The sequence below is a fragment of the Eleutherodactylus coqui genome, chromosome 6 (genome assembly GCF_035609145.1).
Source record: "Eleutherodactylus coqui strain aEleCoq1 chromosome 6, aEleCoq1.hap1, whole genome shotgun sequence".
Lineage (NCBI taxonomy): Eukaryota > Metazoa > Chordata > Amphibia > Anura > Eleutherodactylidae > Eleutherodactylus > Eleutherodactylus coqui.
Window position 1 is genome coordinate 177,953,671 of NC_089842.1, and position 21,454 is coordinate 177,975,124.

The 21,454-nt window shown below is 43.7% G+C and overlaps 1 protein-coding gene and 1 long non-coding RNA gene across 2 annotated transcripts; both read left to right on the forward strand.

Moving 5' to 3' along the window:
- LOC136632975 (acyl-coenzyme A thioesterase 1-like) lies at positions 1-11,480 on the forward strand. The gene is made up of 3 exons (XM_066608316.1): positions 1-673; positions 4,538-4,740; positions 8,575-11,480. Exons 1-3 carry the CDS (start codon positions 175-177, stop codon positions 9,172-9,174), a joined length of 1,302 nt encoding a protein of 433 aa, XP_066464413.1. The 5' UTR covers positions 1-174; the 3' UTR covers positions 9,175-11,480.
- Positions 11,481-12,685: 1,205 nt separating this feature from the next.
- Positions 12,686-15,106, forward strand: LOC136632978 (uncharacterized). Its single transcript, XR_010793210.1, has 2 exons — positions 12,686-12,935; positions 13,488-15,106. It is a non-coding gene; the product is annotated as an uncharacterized lncRNA (long non-coding RNA).
- The last annotated feature ends 6,348 nt before the right edge of the window (positions 15,107-21,454 follow it).

A 21,454-nucleotide genomic window follows, 5' to 3' on the forward strand; every position in this document is an offset into this window, starting at 1 on the left:
AAAACCGGTTAGCCGACAGCTCTCCCGTGTAACCCTCCGTATACTGGGGCTCTGGGGATGTCCTCGGATCACCTCCCTCTGTCTGGGGCCTGCAGGCGGCGGCGGTCCCTTTAAGCCTTTGACCGACTCCACACTCTCGGGGATAAAGTCCGCGATAACCGGCCGCCGCTCGCTATGTTCCGGGCCGTCACCCCCGCAGTGCCCCGTGCCAGCCGCGCCATGTCCGCCGTGTCTCTGCTCGTGTCCCCGGGCCGCTGCCTCTTTGACGACCCCCTGCGGCTGCGGGTCCGCGGTCTGCCGGCCGGGCAGGACGTGAGTCTCCTCACCGCTCTGACCGACGAGGCCGGCGAGCTCTTCACCTCCGTGGGGCGCTACCGAGCGGACGGCGGCGGGGAGCTGGATGTGAGCCGGAGCCCGGCGCTGGAGGGCGGCAGCTACACCGGAGTGGAGCCGGAGGGGCCGCTGTGGTCCCTGGAGCCCCGGACTCCCCTCCGGCGGCTGCTGAAGAAGGACGTGCGGAGTCCGCTGCAGCTGCGCTTCTCCCTGCACCGCGGGCCGCCGACCGGGGCTCTGCTGGCGGAGGCCGCCCAGGAGAGGAGCTTCCTGGGGGAGGCGGTGAGCCGGGAGCTGCTGCGGGCCGGCCGGGTGAGGGGGAGCCTCTTCCTGCCGCCCGGTGAGTGCAGGGCCGGGTGAGGGGGCAGGAGGGCCAGGCGGGTGAGTGGGAGCCTCTTCCTGCCGCCCGGTGAGTACACTGCAGGCTGCTGTATGAGGGGGAGCCTCTTCCTGCCGCCCGGTGAGTGCAGGGCCGGGTGAGGGGGCAGGAGGGCCGGCCGGGTGAGGGGGAGCCTCTTCCTGCCGCCCGGTGAGTGCAAGGCTGGGTGAGAGGGGAGTAGGGCCGGCCGGGTGAGGGGGAGCCTCTTCCTGCCGCCCGGTGAGTGCAGGGCTGGCTGAGGGGGCAGGAGGGCCGGCCGGGTGAGGGGGAAGTAGGGCCGGCTGGGTGAGAGGGGAGTCTCTTCCTGCCGCCCGGTGAGTGCAGGGCTGGGTGAGGGGGCAGTAGGGCCGGCCGGGTGAGGGTGAGCCCCTTCCTTCCGCCCGGTAAGTGCAGGCTGTATGAGGGGGAGCCGCGTGTGACATCTGGGGGAGACGGTGAAGGGGGAACCTCTTCCTGCAGCCCGGTGAGTGCAAGGCTGGGTGAGGGGGCAGTAGGGCTGCATGTCTCTGCAGGTGACATCCTGGGGACACTGCAGGGGGCGCTAGTTGTTCCCACCCATCCCTATAGCCGGCTGCAGGGCCCCTTCACATAACATGTGCTGCTTGTGTATCTCCCGGACGGCGCACGCATCCATTGGAGCCAGCTCAGTTATTCATGCTGCTGGTTCTTCGCACGTTCCGACGGTTCGTTTGTAAACATTCGCAGTGCGTTCTATTCTGGTTTGTATCGCAGAGCAGCCTTGGCCATGCAACGTCCATCACCAGCAAGTAACGGACCGCACACGGATGAGGGTGGTCTGATGGGCGTTGTAATTCACGTACGCCCGTGTGAATGGCTCAGACCACAGAAGACCTTTTACCTGAGCGCTGCAAGTCCGACCGCTAGCCAACAGTGGAAATGACATGGCCGGCCGCTCGTTCCACGGACCTGGTGTAGCGGCGTACAGCTAATACCGTAGTCTGTGTACCGTCAGCCATTGACTACAGTGTAGCATCTGGTGTATATGCTGTACCGGGGGAGAAGGTATATACCACCCAGTGATGGGGCTGCGGACAATTAATGTAGTCCAAGCGGACATAACGAATGTGTCCAAAAGCTGTGTGTGATCCCCTCATGAGGCCGCATTCACACCGCAGATGGTTTTTTCCCGTGCTGTCGGTAGGGGACGATGCAGAATCCACAACCTGCCCACAATGTTCATTGCGGACGGGCCACAGATCAGACGGCTTCCATTGACTTCAATGAAAGCCGTCTGTGCGGAATCTGCACAAAAATGGACCATGCTGCAATTTGCGCTCGTGTGGAGGAAGCGGCGGATCTCCATAGTAAGTAATGGGCGGTATTCCCTGCAGATTCGCGGTGCGGACGCCGACTGTGGGTTCCGCAGCAAATATCCACCCATTAGCAGGAGCCCTAAGGGAGGCTTTACACGGGGGCAAGAATTGGCCGAAACATCACTCAGCAAGGGGGGTTCACACAGGCGATAAAAACGCATGATTTTCATGCAATGTGAGAGTGTGTAAAAACGCAGAATTGTGAAACCAATGATTTAATGGTTTCCTTCACATTTGGGATGTTTTCATTCGTGATGTTACGATGAAAAAAATCGCATCATGTCATCTTTCTGCATGTTTCCTTATGGAGCCTTTTTATTATTGCATCACAAAGTACGAACTTGCAATTTCGTGTAATGCGTTTTTAAAATTTAAAAGGCCTATTGACTTTCACGCTAAAAAATTGCAGCAAAATGGCGAGCAGCAGCGATGATCCTGCGAGAAAAAGCAGCGCTGACGCTCAAAAATTGCAGGAAAAAAGACACAATCTTGCCGCAATTTTCTCATGGCGATATCGCGATCACCTGTGTGAAGCTAACCTAAGGTTAGTTATCTTGTGTGATTTTGCCGCAATTTTGTAGCGCAAAAGTCAATAGGACTTTCTAATTTTAAAAACGCATCGCAGAAAATCCCAGGTTTGTGTGTTGCGATGGGATAAGGAGGCTCCATAGGGAAACATGGGAGATAAAGCAAAATGCAGAAAGTGGGGCGCAACATCGCATGAGTGAGAACATTGCAAATGTGAAGGAAAGCATTGAAAAGCATGGGTCTCATAATTCTGCGTTTTCACAAAAAGCCACTTGCTTTTTTGGAGCTAGCTGAAATGAAGCGACTACCGTAGTGAGCAGGTTCTCTGTCGTTCATCTGTGAATGACTGCCTGTTCATGTAGAATACAGGCGGGTGTCCGGAAGACATCTTCACCGCGCTCTGCCTCCATTCACCGAATGACTATCGCTACTGTGTGAAGGTACAAAAACATCACTGAAGGCAGCAGAAACCCCAAAAGAACAAAATTGGGAGTCACAGAAATAAGGACCCTGTTAAAATGTAACTTTTAATGGATGTACAGTAAAATAATTGGCCTGAAAGATAAGACACACACACACACAAACATATATATATATATATATATATATATCTCCCAGATAGCTATGGTCAATAATAAGACTCCATGGTACCCGGGCATCGGCTCCAACCACTTGTGAGAGTTCTCATGGAAGTATTGAGCTCAGTCTCCTGCCTGATAGTGATGTATAACCGGTGACGCTCAAAAATACATCCCCTCATTAAAGTCATTACTGAAGACGTCCCTCAGTCAGGTTCTGGGTACTCCTGCAGGTATTACTCGGGCTGTGATATTAGTACACAGTGATTAGACGGAGGAGACTTATTATCATAAATTCTTATCCCTTAATTTCCAGGATATGAACAATTTCTTTTCCCTCTCCGTACGATCATGCACTCAGTAAAGGAAATGTCTGCAAATAAGGGAGCTGGAATAATACAATACCTCTGCAGCGCCACCTATTGGATGGCAGCATTCCTGCAAATTAATGTGCGATCCTTTATACAGGCCTGTAGAGCAATGATTGGGAATTGAAAACCAAGCCAGAATCCATACACAGACAGCTGTTTCAGGGGTTTTGACCCTCATCAGTGTGTGGTAGGTTACTGGCTTGCTATATAGTGAACTATATATATCTAGTGTTGATACATCAGGCAACTTTTGAAAAATCAAAGAGAATCAGTAGTGATTTACAATTCTAACAGGAGTGGTGATATATCCAGCAGTTGGCTGTGACGGACTATAGCCATTATTGCGGATGCTATTCGTCACTGCCAGCATATATCTTAGGGCACAGATACCAAGTGGGCATTAATCGTCACTTTTGTTCCTTCCATTATATCTGGAATGAAAAATCTGTGGGGTCCAATTTAGCCAACAATAATTCTATATTACTCCTTTTCTGAGTGCATGATGGTACGGAGAGGGAAAAGAAATCGGTGATATCCTGGAAGTTAAGGGATAAGAATTAATGGGAACTCTCCCAATTGTTTGGAGCGGATGCCCACATGGCATGGAGTCCTACTAACCGTAGCTATGTGAGATGCCTTTTTGGCCAATTATTTAAATGTATATCCATTAAAATGTTTCCTTAACAGGGACCTTATTTCTGTGATTCCCCTGTGTAAAAGTGGAGGAGCGATAAGTCATTGGGATGACTGTTGGGAGCCTAAGCACCCGTCAATCTTGCCGTGTAAAGCCACCCTTATCCACGAGAGAAGACGTCTGGCTCCTACATAAAATCAGGTTTAGATGGAGGTACAGTATGGGGACATAGGAGGCTATAGATGCTCTATTACAGATCGGTACAATACTGGTATGTAATATCATGAGCCATGGGGAGGGTTGAGTTCATTTGAAGTTGTTAGAGGTAAAAATGTGAGATCTTCTAATGTGATCAGTGTGATGTTTCCTGTCTCCTCTAGGACCCGGCCCGTTTCCTGCCATCATTGATCTTTATGGGACGGGTGGAGGCCTCATGGAGCACAGAGCCAGTCTGCTGGCCAACCATGGCTTCTTAACTATGGCATTGGCGTATTTTGATTATGATGACCTTCCAAACAGCCTTGGGGGGCTTCACTTGAATTACTTTAACGAAGCACTGGAATTTCTAAAATGCCACCCAAAGGTATTTTTGTATGTATGTGTGTGTATGTATATATATATATATATAATTTAGATTTATTTATTTTTTTTCTTTTTTGAGCCTTAAAGTGGTTGTAGCAGAAAACACTTTTATCACCTATCCATAAGAGAAGTGATCAGTGGGGATTTCATCCCTGAGACTCCCACCAATCCCAATAACGGGGTCCTTTGTCTCCCCTCCTCCTTAATACATCCCTGCTGTGAGGAGGAGATTGAATGGAGTGGAGCGGTGGTCACACATGCGCTGTGCTGCTACATTAATTTTCAATGGGCTGCTGGAGATAGCAAAGCGCTTATAGTCTTCTATTTTCGGCATTCCCAATGAAATGAACAGCTGCACGTTGTCAGCCAGTGCTCAATGCAATTTGACGTCACTGCGGGTGGGTGCAGAGTGGGGGACACAGTATCCCGTTCTTAGCATCACTGGAGGTCTTAGCAGGTGAGACCCCCACCAATTAGACTTTTACCTCCTATCCTGTGGACAGGTGATAAGTGTTTTTTGGTACAACTCCTTCAGTGGCACGCCTGGAAATTTTCTGGGACGAGCTCCACTGCCAATAGTGATATAGCCCAGAAATCTTCCGGGCTATGTTTCACTATGGGACCTGCAGAGCACAATGCTATAAACACTGGCTCTGCCTGCACAGACCCACAGAGAACACTGCAGGACTTTAAAAAAAGAAGCAGGAAAATGAAGCGTAAAAATGAAATCCAAAAAACAAATGGCAGAATTTTTTTTTTCCCCCAATCTCCCTACAAATTTTTTTACAAAAGTTACGCAATACGTTATATATACCCAAAAAGGATGCCATCAAAAAGTACAACTTGTCCTGCAAAAAACAAGCCCTCATATGGCTGTGTCAGTGGAAAAATGAAAAAGTTATGGCTCTTGGAACGCGACTGCAAAATTAGTTAAAATTAAATGATTGGCCCATCTAAAAAACCTGCCCTGGTGGGTCTGACAGGGTGGTAAGAAACCCGCCACTCAAGGGGTTAATGTTCCCAGACATCATTTTAGCTGCTACGTCTCCTACCAATTATCCGGTGTCCCACATTTTTTGTATTCTGCACTAGTCACACTTTGTATACAAGTATTTGAGCACTGCAGACATTTATGATCACATAGTTTGGAAAATGGCATATCGAGCATAGCAATCCTACAATGTCTGAAAATAATTGTCTACTCTATTTTAACCCCTTAGTGACCAGGCTTTTTTGCTTTTTTCCATTTTTGTTTTTTTCCTACTCCCTTTTAAAAAATCGTAGCTCCTTTATTTATCCATCGAAGTCGCTGTATGAGGGCTTGTTTTTTGCGGGATGAGTTGTATTTTTCAATGGCACTATTTATTGTACCATATAATGTACTGAAAAACGTTTTAAAAATTCTTAGCGGAGAGAAATGGGAAAAAAACCCGACATTCCACCATCTTTCGGTGCGTCCTGTTTCTACGACGCACAAACTGCAACAAAAACGACCTGATATTTTTATTCTATGGGTCGGTACGATTGCTACGATACCAAACTTATATAGTATTGTTTTTGTTGTAGTACTTGTATTTTTTTTTTTAAGATATTAAATTTTTTTCAATTATTTTCAGCGGTCATTTTGTGCGCGCGATAACTTTTTTATTTTTCCGTCGACATAGTTGAGCAAGGGCTCATTTTTTGCGGGATGTCCTGTAGTTTCCGTTAGTACTAATTCGGAATACATACGACTTTTTGATCGCTTTTTTTTGCGTTTTTTCTGGGAGACAGGGTAACTAAAAAAAATGCATTTCTGGCGTTCTTTCTTTTTCTTTTTCGGACGACGTTCACCGTGCAGAAAACATAATGCACTACTTTGATAGATCGGGCTTTTACGGACGCGGCGATATCAAATACATATTTTTATTTTATGATTTAGATTTTTTAATAATAGATATGGCAAAAGGGGGGTGATTAAAACTTTTATAACTTTTTTTTTTTTTTTTACAATTTAAAAAACTTTATTGATCTTTTTTTTTACTTTACTTTGAAGTCCCCCTGGGGGACTTTAACATGCGATGCTTTGATCGCTCCTGTAGTATGACGTAATGCTATAGCATTACGTCATATTGCTTTTTTACAGGCAGTCTTTCAAGCCACCCTGTGTGGATGGCTTGATAGGCAGTCTGCTAAGGCAGCCCTGGGGCCATTCATTAGGCCCCCGGCTGCCATGACACCTGCACGGGTCCTCCGTTCTCATCGCAGGGGGGGCCGTGCGGGACCCCCAAACAGAATTGACAGCGGCATTTAAAGGGTTAATAGCCGCGATCGGCCGAACGGCCGAGTGCGGCTATTGTCCGCGGGTGTCAGCTGTAATAAACAGCTGACGCCCGCGCTGTATGGAGGGAGATAGCGGCGCTACCTCCCTCCATACACGTCCTGCAGCTGCAGGACGTAAAAACACTATGGCCCGGTCGTTAAGGGGTTAACGCAACACCAGGGCGATTGGGACTAAAAAGGTTGCAAATGCAACGAAAATATTATCATTTGGCTCCTGAGTTTTAAAGGAATTCCTAATTGTTTTTTTAAAGGGATTCTGTCACCAGGTTCATGAAGTTTGACCTGGAGGCGGGCTGCATCGGTCTTTCCCTGCCCGCAGCGTACAGGGCGACAGCTCTCTCCCTATATATAAAAGGTGAAAAGGCTGTCAGTCTGCATGATGCAGGCGGAGAGAGTCTGGCACATCCCGTCTCTGTGACTCAGAGCTCAGCTCAGAGTCAAACTTCATGCACCTTTAAGCGCCAAAGGTGCCTAAGTGGCCTGCAGCCCTGTTGTATAGACATTGGCCAAGATTTATGACCGTTGTTTTTATATACCTTCCCTAACACCAAGTGTGCTGGAGCAAGATGTGACAAGTTTACTAAGAGACGCACACTTCTTAATAAATTTCAGCAGCCTGTGTGGCAGAAAATCAAATTTCTTCTCTATCAGTTGCACCGTAATTTACTACAGCTTCTGGTGTCAATTATAATAAAGCCTCCAACACTTGCTGTATGTCTGAGTTGCGCCTGAGAGGTTCAGGCACGACTCGCATTATTTCGCCACATGAACACCTGTCCTCATGCTGTCCAATATATGGACGTCCAGCACATTGACATGCATTTGCATGTCCTAATTCTTGTCTGTAATACAGACAGGAATAGAACATGCAATGATTTGTTTCACGTGCGCCATTGGTCTACGTGAAAAAAATGAGAGCTTGCATAGCCCTATAGGCTATATTGTGGTCCACGTGCGGTTCGTGAATTAACATGGACAGCACGCGGACCAAATACCCTAGTGGGCACCTAGCCTAAATATGCTGGGCTGCTGTAGGCCACGATAAGCTGATGCAATTAATTCGTGGCACTTTGGAGTATGTAAGAGACTTGGAGTAGATTATTAACCCAGATCAGGATAGGCACAGAACTTTGCACACTTGTCAAAACTCTCTGCAATACTTTTTGCTCACAAAAACATTGGACAATACAGAAGCAGCTGCTGAATGTTTTTTGTCACAGAACTTTTTCCTGTAGATGAGGATCACCTCTGCGTCATCAAGAGCCCAGCGAGACTGTCTCTACAGCGTGACACACTGGGCTATCTGATGGCCTGAGGGGGGTCATACGAACAAGAAGGTTCACTTCTTGCTTCTGGATTGTCCAGTGGTTTTATGAATTAAAAAAAAACTTTGGAGAAGTTTTCTGTGCATAGATCAGTGTAAAAGCTGCTGCAGGTCAGTCCATGAACATTTTTTAGAACACATTCTGGCTTGTACTAGACAATTGACAATCTGCTCTTAATTTTGTTCTAGGTTAACAAAGAAAGTATTGGAGTTATCGGTCTCTCGAAAGGTGCAGATTTGGCAATCAGCATGGCAACTTTCTTGCCTGGGATCAAAGCAGTTGTCAGTGTGTCGGGCTGCAATGCCAACTCATTTGCCCCTTTACCATGTGGTAACTTTGTCCTTCCATGCCTTGGATTCAGTGCTGAGAAGATTAAGTTTACAGAAACTGGTGAAATGGACTTTTCAGAATCCATGGATGATCCCTCGGATCCAACAAATCACGAGGCTCTTATTCCACTTGAAAGGTCCCCTGCAGCTTTACTCATTTTGAGTGGGTTAGATGACAGAAACTGGCCTAGTGCCACATACGCTGAACAGATGGTTGCCCGTATGAGAGAGCATCAGAAGGATGTGGAGTTTCAATTCTATCCTGGAACTGGCCACCTACTGGAGCCTCCTTATTTTCCATTATGCAAGGCTTCCCACCACAAACTGTTGGGTGTGCCGATATTGTGGGGAGGGCAAACTAAAGCACATGCCCAAGCACAGGAAGATGCCTGGAAAAAAATCCAAGCTTTTTTCTCAAAGCACCTTAAAGGAACAATCACCACAAAGAGCCACCTCTAGGTTACATCCAAGATTACCTCTCTGAGCGTTATGAGCCATGGGTAGTAACTTTAGAAACGCTACTCGTCTTCATCAGTTGCCTTGTATTAAACGTGACCATTCAGTGGTTGACCTTAGACTGTCCATGTCCTTGAAGTCAGGAGTGCAATATTCTGAATAGAAGCATAGTCAGGGGTTGGCCATTGAGTGTACTTATCATAGAATGGTAGAGTTGGAAGGGACCTCCAGGGTCATCTGATCCAACCCCCCTTGCTCAGTGCAGGATTCACTAAATCATCGTCTGTCCGGCTTCTGTATAATGACTTTCATTGAAGGAGAACTCACCACCTCCGGTGGTTGCCTGAGCATCCGATTGGTCAACTACAGTACTGGTTATCTTGTGGCATCAAAGATTATGAATGTACAGTAGCCCAAGTCTGAACAGTACACTGTACCAGAAATCACACGCATTTATAAATTACATGTCATGGTAAACACCAGGTGGACAGCGTCTTCAAGTAACCATTTTTCAACTAATGTCACGTAGTAGTTTTTCGGTTCTGTTTTTTTTTTTTAAATAGCGCAGCATGCTGATCTATACTATTATACAGAATAAACAACAGAAGCCTATCGGACTCATTGAAAGTTAAAGATTGTTAGCTTATGACAGACCTGCTGTATAGATCATAACATGTTAATGTTTGTTACTATAAATATGCATTAAAGGTGTTGTCCCACGAAAAAAAAATTTCTTATAGTAGAAGGGGTTTTCCGGGATTAACCCATTTACGACCAGCCACTGTATATATACGGCGGCTGGTCCTGGGCTTAGAGAACCGCCGATAGTAAAAATACGGCGGTGCTCTAAGTCTCCTGCCTCTGCAATCAGTCAGAGGTAGGAATGGGTTATCAGCTGTTAGTGACAGCTGATAACCCGGAGCAGAAGGCAGGAGGGGTTTTTTAACCCTTCCTGCCTTCTGCTTCCCCGATATACAGTGCTCAATGAGCACTGTATGGGCAAAGTGAAAGTAAGAAGTACTTTCACTACGGGAGCCTCGGGGGGTCATGTGACCTCCTGGGATTCCCTGCTATGCAGAGCTGGAGGGTCAGACTTAGACCCTGGCAGCTCTGCAAGGGACTAATGTCACCACGGGGGTTGCTTTCTCCTATAACTAGGGCTCCTATGGACGCCCTAGCTATAGTGGGAAAGTGTCAAATAAAGTAAAAAAAAAAAAAGTGAATGTCCCCCAGAGGTCTTATATGACGTCATGGAGGACATAGACATACACAATTACATACATCAGTAAGACAAAATAATACAATAAAACAACAATACATACATAAGAAAGAGAATAATACAAAGCAGACGCCAACAAAAACTGTCACCGTATGCGCCCTGTAAACCAAAACCATACATATTATATATCAAAATGTCCGAAACAAATAGAGGAACCTATTCCCATACTTTATTTTAGTGTAAATATAAAAATAATTTTTAAAAAAACTATAAATGTTAAAAAAATCTTTTGTTTAGCATTTTATCCCCAATAAAACTAAAAAACGGAAAAAAAAAGTCAGTGAAAAAGATATTAAAAAATAGTCCTAAATGTCACGGGAAAAAAAAACGCAGCAAAAATTATTTTGGTAGCTAAAGGAAAAAAAATAAAGCAGTAAAACCGCCACATGGGTAAAATCCCTAAAAAGTGTCTGGTCCTTAAGGTACAAAACAACCTGGTCCTTAAGGGGTTAAACTATTGATAACCTATCCTCACGACAGGTAGTTGGCTGGTGGGGGTCTGCTGTTTGGGATCCCCACCAATCAACAGACTAAAGAGGCCATGGTGCTCAATTGAGTTTTATAGCTTCTTCTCAGGCCAGTCATGTTATTTTCATCAGTCACATGGCCTGAGAGCAGCTAAGTCTCATTCATGTGAATGGGATTGAGCTGCAATACCAGGCATAGCAGCAATAAAATGTACGCCACTGTGCCTGGTATAGACTGAAGTGACAGCAGCGCTCACTCATTATTGAGCAATTCTAAATCTTTTTTGCATTAACAATAAAAATTCTATTCCCAGATATCCAAGGACTAATGTTAGAAACAGCAAGTGGCGCTATTCTATTTCTGTGTGTGGTCCACCATAGTAAATGTTCTAAGGTGGTCATATCTACTCAGTCTGTCAGAGAAGATGCAGCAACTTCAGAAGCAGCCACTTACCTCACCCAGGGATCCCTCCACAAACTCAGGGGAGCAGAGAGGAAAGCAAGACTGAGCAGGTGTGACCACCTTGGAACAGTTATTGAGCTGGACATAGAATAGAGACAGCAGGGGGGGGGGGGGGGCGCTAGTCTAATATTAGTGCTGAAATATCTGGGGGGAAAAACTTGTTTTAAAATGTGTAAATCCCAAAAATGTTCAATTATGAGCTGGATTCAACTATAAACAGTATGTTTCACAGGACAACGCCTTTAAGAGGACAATTATCTCTTAAGAATGTTTTTGCTTTTTTTTTTTTACAAAATTTGCTAGATTTGATCACAGCGTGCCTGTACTTGAACCAAAGTAATAACATGGCTTTCTATAAAGAATTAATACATTTTACAAAAATGTCTGTGGACGTTTATATCAGGACCTCTGATGAGGAAACCGTTTGAAGAATATCCCCCTTATTTATACTGATTCTCTAATTTACCTGTTCTTTTTAACAGGTGGAAAATTTGTAGGCTGCGTATCTTGATGAGGTTCTGTTCATAGTATCCCACTGATTCATGCCAATAAGATGTGACTCTAGAAATGTTAAAGGGGTTGTGCCAGAGTTCACTTTTATCACCTATTTATAGGATAGGCGCTTAAAGTATGATCGGTGGGGGGTCACCACTGAGAACTCATCCATTTCAAAAACATGGAACCTGTGTCCCCCTCTGATCGTCCCTGCAGGGATGCCTCTCCCACCCGTAGTGACCTCATATGAAATGGAGCAATAGTTGTCCATGTTCCACCGCCTTTCCATTCACTTCAATGGAGCTGACTAAAATAGCCAAATGTATTCAGCTATATATGGCAGTCGCATTGTAAATGAATGGAGCAATAATGCATATGCACGACTGTCACTATCCTAAGGTTAGGGATAAAAGTTGTGGTACAACCCGCTTTAAAGGGGTTTTCCAATATATTCAACATTGATGGCAATAGGGAGGAATCATGTTTTCAAAAGAAGTCTCTCCAGTCACTTGCTGCTCCTCCACCACCTCTCCCTCCTGGCTCTTGCTTGCCATTAGTTTACGTTGTCTGCAGCGGACATGTGACTGTTTACCCATGTGACCACTGTAGCCAATGACAGACCCTGGAACAGAGTGACATCCCGTGTACTGGCCCGGGCCTCTTCATTACTAGACCATGTGACTTGTGTATAGGGCAAAATGTGATTGTTCCCAGTAAGAGAAACCAAGTAATCTTTTAGATATGATACCTTTTATTGGCTAACAAAAATACAAGATGTAATAGCGAGCTTGCGAACTTCTATGCTTTTTTTTTCCAGCCTGATGAAGAACACGAGCGGTTCACAAGCTCGCTATTACATCATGTATTTTTGTTAGCCATTTAAAGGTATCAAATCTACAAGATTACATAGTTTCTCTCGCTGGGAACAATCACATTTTGCTCTACTGGCTAACACCGTACCAAACCTTTGTTTTCATTGTGTATAGGGTATAACTGGGTCAAGCAACCTGGTGACCTCACGTCACATGGAGCCAAAACAGTGCTCTGCTGCAGGGCCACGGTAAATGATTACATACAAAGTCAGTGGTTTGTTGATAACTAGCAAGATGTTGAGCAATGACATGATTGTGCTGACATTTTACCCCACTTATAGTTGGAGAGCTACATGTTGCGGACCACTTGTATGGATGTTTCATGATGACTTCAGATCTCTTTTCCTAAAGTTTTCTGGTTGTATATGCTTATTTGTATCCAGCATACAGTGCAGTGGAATATGCTCATGTATTCCATGCTAGGTAGTAGTAGTCCATGTTCTATGCCACCTCGAGTATTCCAAGCAGTGCCAGCTATGTAACATTGGAATTTCACGTGTATCGTGACCGGGTAATTTACTGAGATGATTTTGTCTGGGTCTTGAGGATTGTTTACTAACAGAGGGAGCCGGCTCCTGTAGGAAGAAACTGCTTAGAGCGATCTGTGAAGTCATCCAACTGGTTCCTTCCTATATAATGTTCCTGGCACATTGTCGCGTGCCAGGGTATGAATCAATGCTCTCTGATACTCTCTGATTTCTATCTGTGCAGCATTGTGAAATGTTTTCTATATTTTCCAGGAAATTTTACTTCTCATGTGTTTCCAAGTACAGAATGCAGTGGCTGAGAACTTGAGGGAGGCCTTAGTGTCAGGGCTTAGGTAAGTAACATCAACTTATAGTTTAGGCAGTAAAACAGATTATCCAGAAAGGACTGTTTTGTTTTTTTTTAACTTGAAATGGATGCAAGACCCAGAGTTCATTCGGCCATACTGAACCAAACTTCATAGAAGCCAGTTGTCTATCAGCATGCTTTAGAAGTGTAGGGGGTAACTAGAGTACCCAGAGGTAATGCACAGTAGCATGGAGATAACATGCAAACTCTATGCAGATGTTGTTCTTAGTGGGATTCAAATCTAAGAGTATTTTTACATGGGCTGACTAATGTCGACTTTGACCGATGGTTGTCTTGAGTAAAAGCGGGACCTGAAATGAAGCAACTAATGACCAACTTCTTGCTTTGTGTAAACAGGCAGTCGCCTATCTTTGAGCAATTGCCCATTTACAGTGAATGGATGCAGGTGACCATAAGAGCTCTTTGGCGCGGTCTGACTCCATTCACTGAATGACCATCGCTCTTGTGTGAAAGTACTCATAGACCCCAATGCTGTAAGGTAACCGTGGTAAACACTAGAGTCTTTTAACTGTTTATTAGAGATGAGCGAACATGCTCGTCCGAGCTTCATGCTTGTTCGAGTATTAGCATACCCGATGGTGTTCGTTACTCGAGCGAGCACCACGCTGTGTTCGACCCCCCCCCCCCTTCTCGTATTACCACTTCCTGCTGTGACGTGCCAGCGTGCGCACGTCCACAGCAGTATGTGAGAGAGAGAAATGCAATGCGCCACACAGCTTTGCTACATGCACATCATGTTCCACAGCTCTGTTACATACATGACACACGTACACAGCTCTGCTACATACATTGTTCATCCCATACGACAGGTATCAGAAGCAGCACAGCAGTAGATGTCACCGTCATCGTTACAGGCTCCTGTGTCTGTCAGAACCATTTCTAGGCGCTTGGCTGAAGGACATTTAGTCTCAGGGTGCCCATTACATGTACGGCCTTTGACACCCACCAACTGTCACCTCTGTTTGCAGAGGTGTTGTGAACGATGAAACTGGACCGCAGGAGTGGAACTGAAATGTCTTCAGCAACAAATCCATGTTGCCTTCTTCTTTTGGACATTAATATGTGCCTGGCCCATGCAACTGCTGTGAACCGTGTCGGGGCATCTCGTGCTGCGTGATTGTCTGGATTATTGGGCCTATTTGATTAAGTACTTTAACTGTACATGTAATTGGTCACCTGTTTATATAGAGAATCACACATAGTAACAAAACTAGAACAAATGGGTAAGCAAACCCTAGATTCTGTGTTTATTGATTAAATATTTTGTGAATGTACTATATCCAGGTAAGTATATATTTGCTTTTTCTACACGGTTTTCTAAAAGATGTAGACTTTTCTCTTTTAGTAGCGTACTTCATTTTATTGTATTACCTGGATACGTTGTAACTCTGATTTCTCTCCATTGATATGACTGTCTGATGCTTGATTCCTTGTATCTTTTGTACCCAGTATTTTTGTCTTTATTGTTGTTCAATAAACCTTCCAGAATTAAAAAAACAAATAATGATAATGTCCAATATGTATACAGAAAATGGCTTTTCAGAATCGAACTCATAATCACGGCACTTTATAACATTACAGGATACAGACATTAAATAAGCTGAAGGGTTGTTGATCCAGGGATTACTCTGCCTGCCATTATGAAGTCAGGAAGGAATTTTTTTCCCCCATAATGGGGTAAATTGGCTTACAATTCACTGTGGATTTTTCACCTTCCTCTGGATTAACAAGGGGGGGAGGAAACAGGATGAATTGGATGGACTGTGTCATTTTTCAGTCTAACATACTATGTTACTAAAAAAAATCCATAAATAAAGTGCAAGTGCAGCTTCAAATAACATTTGCATTCTATAAAGCTAAAATACATAGGCATATAGCCCAATCTGTAACATAACCATATATTACATGTGCCACATTATAGACTGTGTACTGCTACATACACAGAAGTGACTCATAATATCTAATTCACAATAGCAGCGTTATACAAATATCACCCCATCACATCTAAGTGAAAAGTGCAAGTACAATTCCTAGTGATATTACTTGCCATTTAAGCCCATAAAATGTGCACAAATTTAATAATGCAATTTAATATATGTAATACTTATACTATAGGTTCATGTGGATCGCCAACACCCCGACTTGCGTTTTGATTCTCTTCCTTCAGGGGGTGTATGGCAAAAGGTGCTACTCTATATAGCAGGGGTCCCCAACTCCAGTCCTCGGGGACCGCCAACAGGTCATGTTTTCAGGATATCCTATTGTAAGAACAGCTGTGGCCATGTCTGAGGCACTGACGATAATTACATCACCTGTGCAACACTGAGGAAATCCTGAAAACATGACCTGTTGGTGGTCCCTGAGGACTGGAGTTGGGGAACACTGCTATATAGACACCGTAATGGAAAACAGCTGCTGTGCTCCAAGTAGTGCATGCACCGTGGAGAAGCTGCGCACATAATTCCAGTCCCACTAATCACATGACATCCACGGCAGAGATCTGCTATGTCACCAGACCTGTGGACTGCCATGGACTTATGCCAATCCTGGAGATCTCATGCCCTCGCCCCACTAATAATGTTATATATCATTGGTATCGCTGTATTTGTAACGGCCCATACAGCATCGAAAACCGATATATCGCTAATGCTTTGGCGATACTTTTCATCGATATTGTTATGTCCGATATATCGGTAACATGGATAGTTTAAGGCGATATATCGATTTTTGTAAAGAAGAAACGTGCCTTGTGGTCCGGTGACCAGACTTTCTTTCTTTAAATTCCACCCTTCCCTTTGTGTTGGTCAGGATGTAGTTTTGCTCGAGGCACTAATGAACTTATAAACAAGTTCTAGAAACTTTTGGAAAGTGTGAGGCGACTCTTTGTCACCAATAAGGTTTGCTCCAGGCAAAATGACTCTCAGAAAAAGTGGGGTCTTCAGCCCCTTCTCCACATGCGTTTGTTCATCGGGTTAGACGCAGGCTCTGATTGCAAAATTCCTGCAAAAAGAATGTTTTCAAAAGCTGGTGAAATTCTGTCTGCTGGAAGGAGCATTTTGAAGGGAGAGCATGCCAGCAAATTAATATTTCTTGGCTCATTAGATAAAGATTATTGGGGCCAATGATAAAAAAAAGTCTTTTCATATACCTCATTTTAATTATATGTTTCATCTGTAATTTAAATTAACCCTAGACCTGTTTTATTTTTTACAGCATTTAAAAAAGTCGATATATCGATAGTTTGTTCAGCGATAGTCGATACTATCGATTATTGTAAAATATCAGTAGAAAACTATCGACTATCAATATTTTTGTGTCGATGTCCCAACCTTACGATACAGTAAAATGAATGCATTATTTATCCTGCATGATGAACATTGTTGAGAAACAAATGCATGTTTTTTTGTTTATTCTACCCTGCGTACCGCACCTTAATGTATTGCACATGACCGTGGAGGCTTGCAGGCGGTCATGCGCAGTACCGGTTGTTTTTTCTGTGTTTGTTAATTGCATATGGGCTGCGGGTCAAGCATCAATGGAGGCCACCAACGCGGATTCCGCGATAAAATAGAGCATGCTGCGATTTTTCTTCCACTCACGGAATACGCAATTCGTATCCACGAGTGTGACCAAAAATTTGAAAATGCATGACTTCAATGCCCTTGGAAGTTCTGCACGAATGCTGATATAAGAATCTGCAATCCAAATCCGGTCATGTGAGACCGGCCTAAATCCTATGTGCACCAAAAAAGTAGCAATGTACACTAAGTTGTCCCACAAAAAAAAACAAGCTCTCTTACGGCTCCTTGGCTGAAAATTAAAAACGTTACGGGTCTCTGAATGCAGCAACATAAGAATCTAAACATTTTTTACTATACAAAAGTACACGAACCTGAAAAAAGCACAACTTTATAATTTTGGTATTCTCTTAATCACATTGACCCTCAGAATCGCCTTATTTCATTTATACGGTCCAAGGGACACAGTAAGAATGAACTCCAAAATACAGTGGTGGAATTGCCATGTTTTTTTATTCTGTCTCCAACAAAAAAAGATGAAGGTAGGTATATATATATAATGCACTAGTTATACACTAAAATTGTGCCACTGAAAAATACAACAGGTCCTGCAAAAAAAAGCCCTTATGTGGCCATTTGATGGGGTGGGGGAAAGTTCTAGCTTTTAAACTGCAGGATAGGTGATCAGTAGTAATTAATTGGCTGGGTCGCTTGGGACCCTGGTTGGTCAGCTGATTGGGCACCCCCTGCCAGCACCACATTACACGGTGGTACAGAGTGGAAGTTGCTGTTTTCCGACCCCTGTGTAGTGGCCGGCTCTTGTAATTGCAGGTGCAGCTGTGAATAAAATCACTAGGAACCGGCCACTACACAGGGGTCGGAGCATCAGCTTTTGCTTCATCCCCCTGTGAGCTGACACTGAAAGTAGGTGGCTAATCCTAACCAGTCAACTATTCTGAGGGTAGGTCCTCAATAGTATTTCCTTGGGAAAACTCCTCTCCTACCCTTCAGATTTTTTTTTTCTTCTAACATTATGTTCTTTACATTTTTCGATTCGTCTGTCTTGCTGCCATCAAGCTGCTTCTTCAACTTGCGTCCAATCCCGAGTGTACATTTACTGTCAAAACTCCACCAACTTTAGAAGCTGCGTAAAGGTCTTTTGTCTGTAAAATGTTACATTGTGAATTATTATTTTGACATTCAATGACCTTTATGACTGTCCTTTGATGTTTTACCTTTGTTGTATAATTTTTACATGCTGTATATACAAGCATAGGAGACTGATTACATAAATACAGTAAAGAGTCATTTAACACATAGTATGATGAAAGCGTGAGACGCAACCAAAAACATTTCTTTATACTCTATTCATTTAAAATCATTGCAAAATACTGTTAGTGTATTTATGGAAGAGTTCTTGAAATGCCTATTAAAAAAGTATAATTACACAGTTGTGTTGCCAGAGCATGATTTATGGATTTACGGAAGGGTTTGAGGTTATTTGCAGCATCCTTTTATCAAGCATTATCGTGAATACATCTTTCCTAATTTTACTTTTAAAAATACAATTTTTTTAGATTTGACATGGTTTTCCCTCCAATGATTCATTTGACCTATCAACATCTCCTCTCTTCATAAATAGCGGGCACCTATTACATTTATTGTGCATGCAAATTAATTGCTCTGTGCAATGTGCCATGTGCTCATACCAGTTTTCCTCGTGCCACCCATTATGATGGCTAATGTGCACAGTATGTTGATTAGGCACATATTCTTAATTCAATGAGTCATCATAAGTCAGGTCAGGATTCTTCAGCAGCTTGTAGATCCGACTAGGGATATTTCATACAGCATGGTAACTGTGGACACTTAAATCTCAAAGCCCATTATAGTTTAGTTATCTGTTCTTATATGTAGTTTAGAGGAGGCCACTGGTAATGGACTGTACCTTAATGCAGTGGGGATTAATCTTGCTTCAATCATACCTGTAGACAGTCAAGTACCACCTAATCAATGTTATAAGATTGAAAGGTTTGAAAGCTCCAGCTGTGAATTGCCCCCAGAGTAGTGACCCAATGGTGCCAGAAAATCACTTTGAGCCCAAAACCTACTTGATTAGAATTGGACATTAACTGCTTTCACAGCTATTGTAAGCATAATCACTCTTAGGCTTTTATGAGTACTTTTATCATTTCTTTTTTAGAATTTTTTATATATTTTTTATTTCACGTTATGTTTACTTTTTTCATGTATTATGTTGCTAGGACTGTATGGGACCCCCTTAATGATCTCTAGGAGCTAGGGTATGACCATCAAGTGTCTTAGCTTACCTGCATAGCCTTGGCTAACCGTACTGGGGAAACCATCCAAGCTAAAGTACTTAGGAGTGCTTTGTTGGGTAGCAGATAGTTGGGGATACAGGATACCTTGTGAGTTTCAGTGAAGGTTGGTTAAGTATCGTTTTTTGATTTTTAAGGGTTAGGCCCTGAATATTGCCTTTTTTTTCTTTAGAGATGGCTTGAAGTAGACTCTGCACCATTGCACTTTTATGTGACTCAGGTTAGCCTCCTCCCCTACTCGGTATGTGGAACCAATCTCCACAATATTAAATTATATTAAATCTATTGAAAGTAATGTTTGTGTCCATGTCTCCTACATTGTGGACATATTGATTGCTTGCCTGTCAGCCAGGAGTTGCTTTAAATGTCGAATACAATCGCTCACGTTTGATTTCCCCATCTCCCTCCCAGATTCCCATCTGCATAATCCAAGTCTACTGGTCAACTGGCCATAGAGGGGTGCCATAATCTCATCACGTCATCTGTGGATTTATCTGAAGCCCCTTGTATTTTAGTCAAACTAACATCTGGGAAAAATCAGATAATTGTTCATTTTTCATTGTGCTGGAAAATTAATTTTTTGATTACCATCATACACACATTTCCCGATTATCATCATACACACATTTCCCGATTATCCTCATACACACATTTCCCGATGATCATCATACACACATTTCCAGCACAGTTGAAATGTCCATATGATTATCACATAAGTTATCTGAAACTGAGGATTGTGTGTAATATTGCTTTAACTGTATTGTAGGGCATTGGAACATGAATGCTGCATTAGAAATAATTTATAGCAGTTTTAAAACACTTTTGATTGGAGCTTGAAAACCCTGACTCTTCGTAGAGGTAACAGGAGGCTGATGTTTACTTGCTTAATGCTAACTAGTGTGACATAAACCTGAAGGAAGTGTATTCAGTGGATTAGTTCTAGTGATTCAGCTCTGCTTATCATAAAATATCTGGGAATCTCAAACACTCCATAGGCTCTTATTTGTAATTCATTTATCTGATCCACTAATTCTATAATGATAACAATTCCTAATTCCAAAGACTAGAGGCAAACATCCCTTCACCTGTTTGTAAGGCTGGGTTCACGCACAGTTTTTGTATACAAGGATATATAGAACGTAACAATTAAAAGGGTTGGCCAGGATTTAGGGGATTTTTACTATTGATTACTTAACTTTAGGATAAATCATCAATTAGATGAGCAGAAGGTTCCGCCACTTGGGATTTCCGCTGATTCCTGACACCGCTGTAAGTCAAGACAGTGCAGGAAACAGATTGCACCCGCCAGAGGTGCAGCTCCTCCACTACTAACCCAGGCTGCCGCAGTATGGATGGTGCGATCTGCTTTCTGTACTTCTTGTGCTGATTACTGGCTCTTGAACTTCTTGGCCTTGTAGAAGAGGTGTGCCGCCATTGCATGGACTGATTCTTCGTTTCCGAACCATAAAGATACGCCCACGTTTCATCCCCTGTCACCAGATCGGAGAAAAAGTGTCTTCATTGCCTTCGAACACTTCAAGCAGATCCGAGCAGACCTCCTCCCTTCTCTCCTTCAAATCGTGTGTCAACTGCCGAGGTACCCACTTCGCACACACTTTCCGATAACCCAAGCTTTCCACCATCTTCTGTATGGCATTGTGACCACGGCTCAGTTGTTTAACAAGCTCACAGATCAACTTGTCCACTCTCTGACTATTTGCGGCAGTGGTCGCAGTTGATTCTTTTCCACTGTGTGGTTTGTCTTCACTGTTCGTTTCCCCTTCTGTAAACTTCTTGATCCACCTGTGAATATTGTCATGTCAATGGTGTCCTCTCCGTACACATTCTGTAGCCTTCTGTAGATGTTAGACAGCCTACACCCCTCTGTCAAGAACTCAACGACCGCACATTGCTTCTGCTTGGAATCCATTATTCACCTGCAAGGAAGAAAAAGATTCTGAAACGCCTGTATAGAGGAAGAGTCACTCCAACTAT

Bases quoted from the DNA above. Each gene is read 5' to 3' on its own strand.
- LOC136632975 (XM_066608316.1), top strand. From the start codon at position 175: ATGTTCCGGGCCGTCACCCCCGCAGTGCCCCGTGCCAGCCGCGCCATG. The intron at 674-4,537 runs GTGAGTGCAGGG...TGTCTCCTCTAG, and splicing joins GAGCCTCTTCCTGCCGCCCG to GACCCGGCCCGTTTCCTGCC. The intron at 4,741-8,574 runs GTATTTTTGTAT...ATTTTGTTCTAG, and splicing joins TTCTAAAATGCCACCCAAAG to GTTAACAAAGAAAGTATTGG.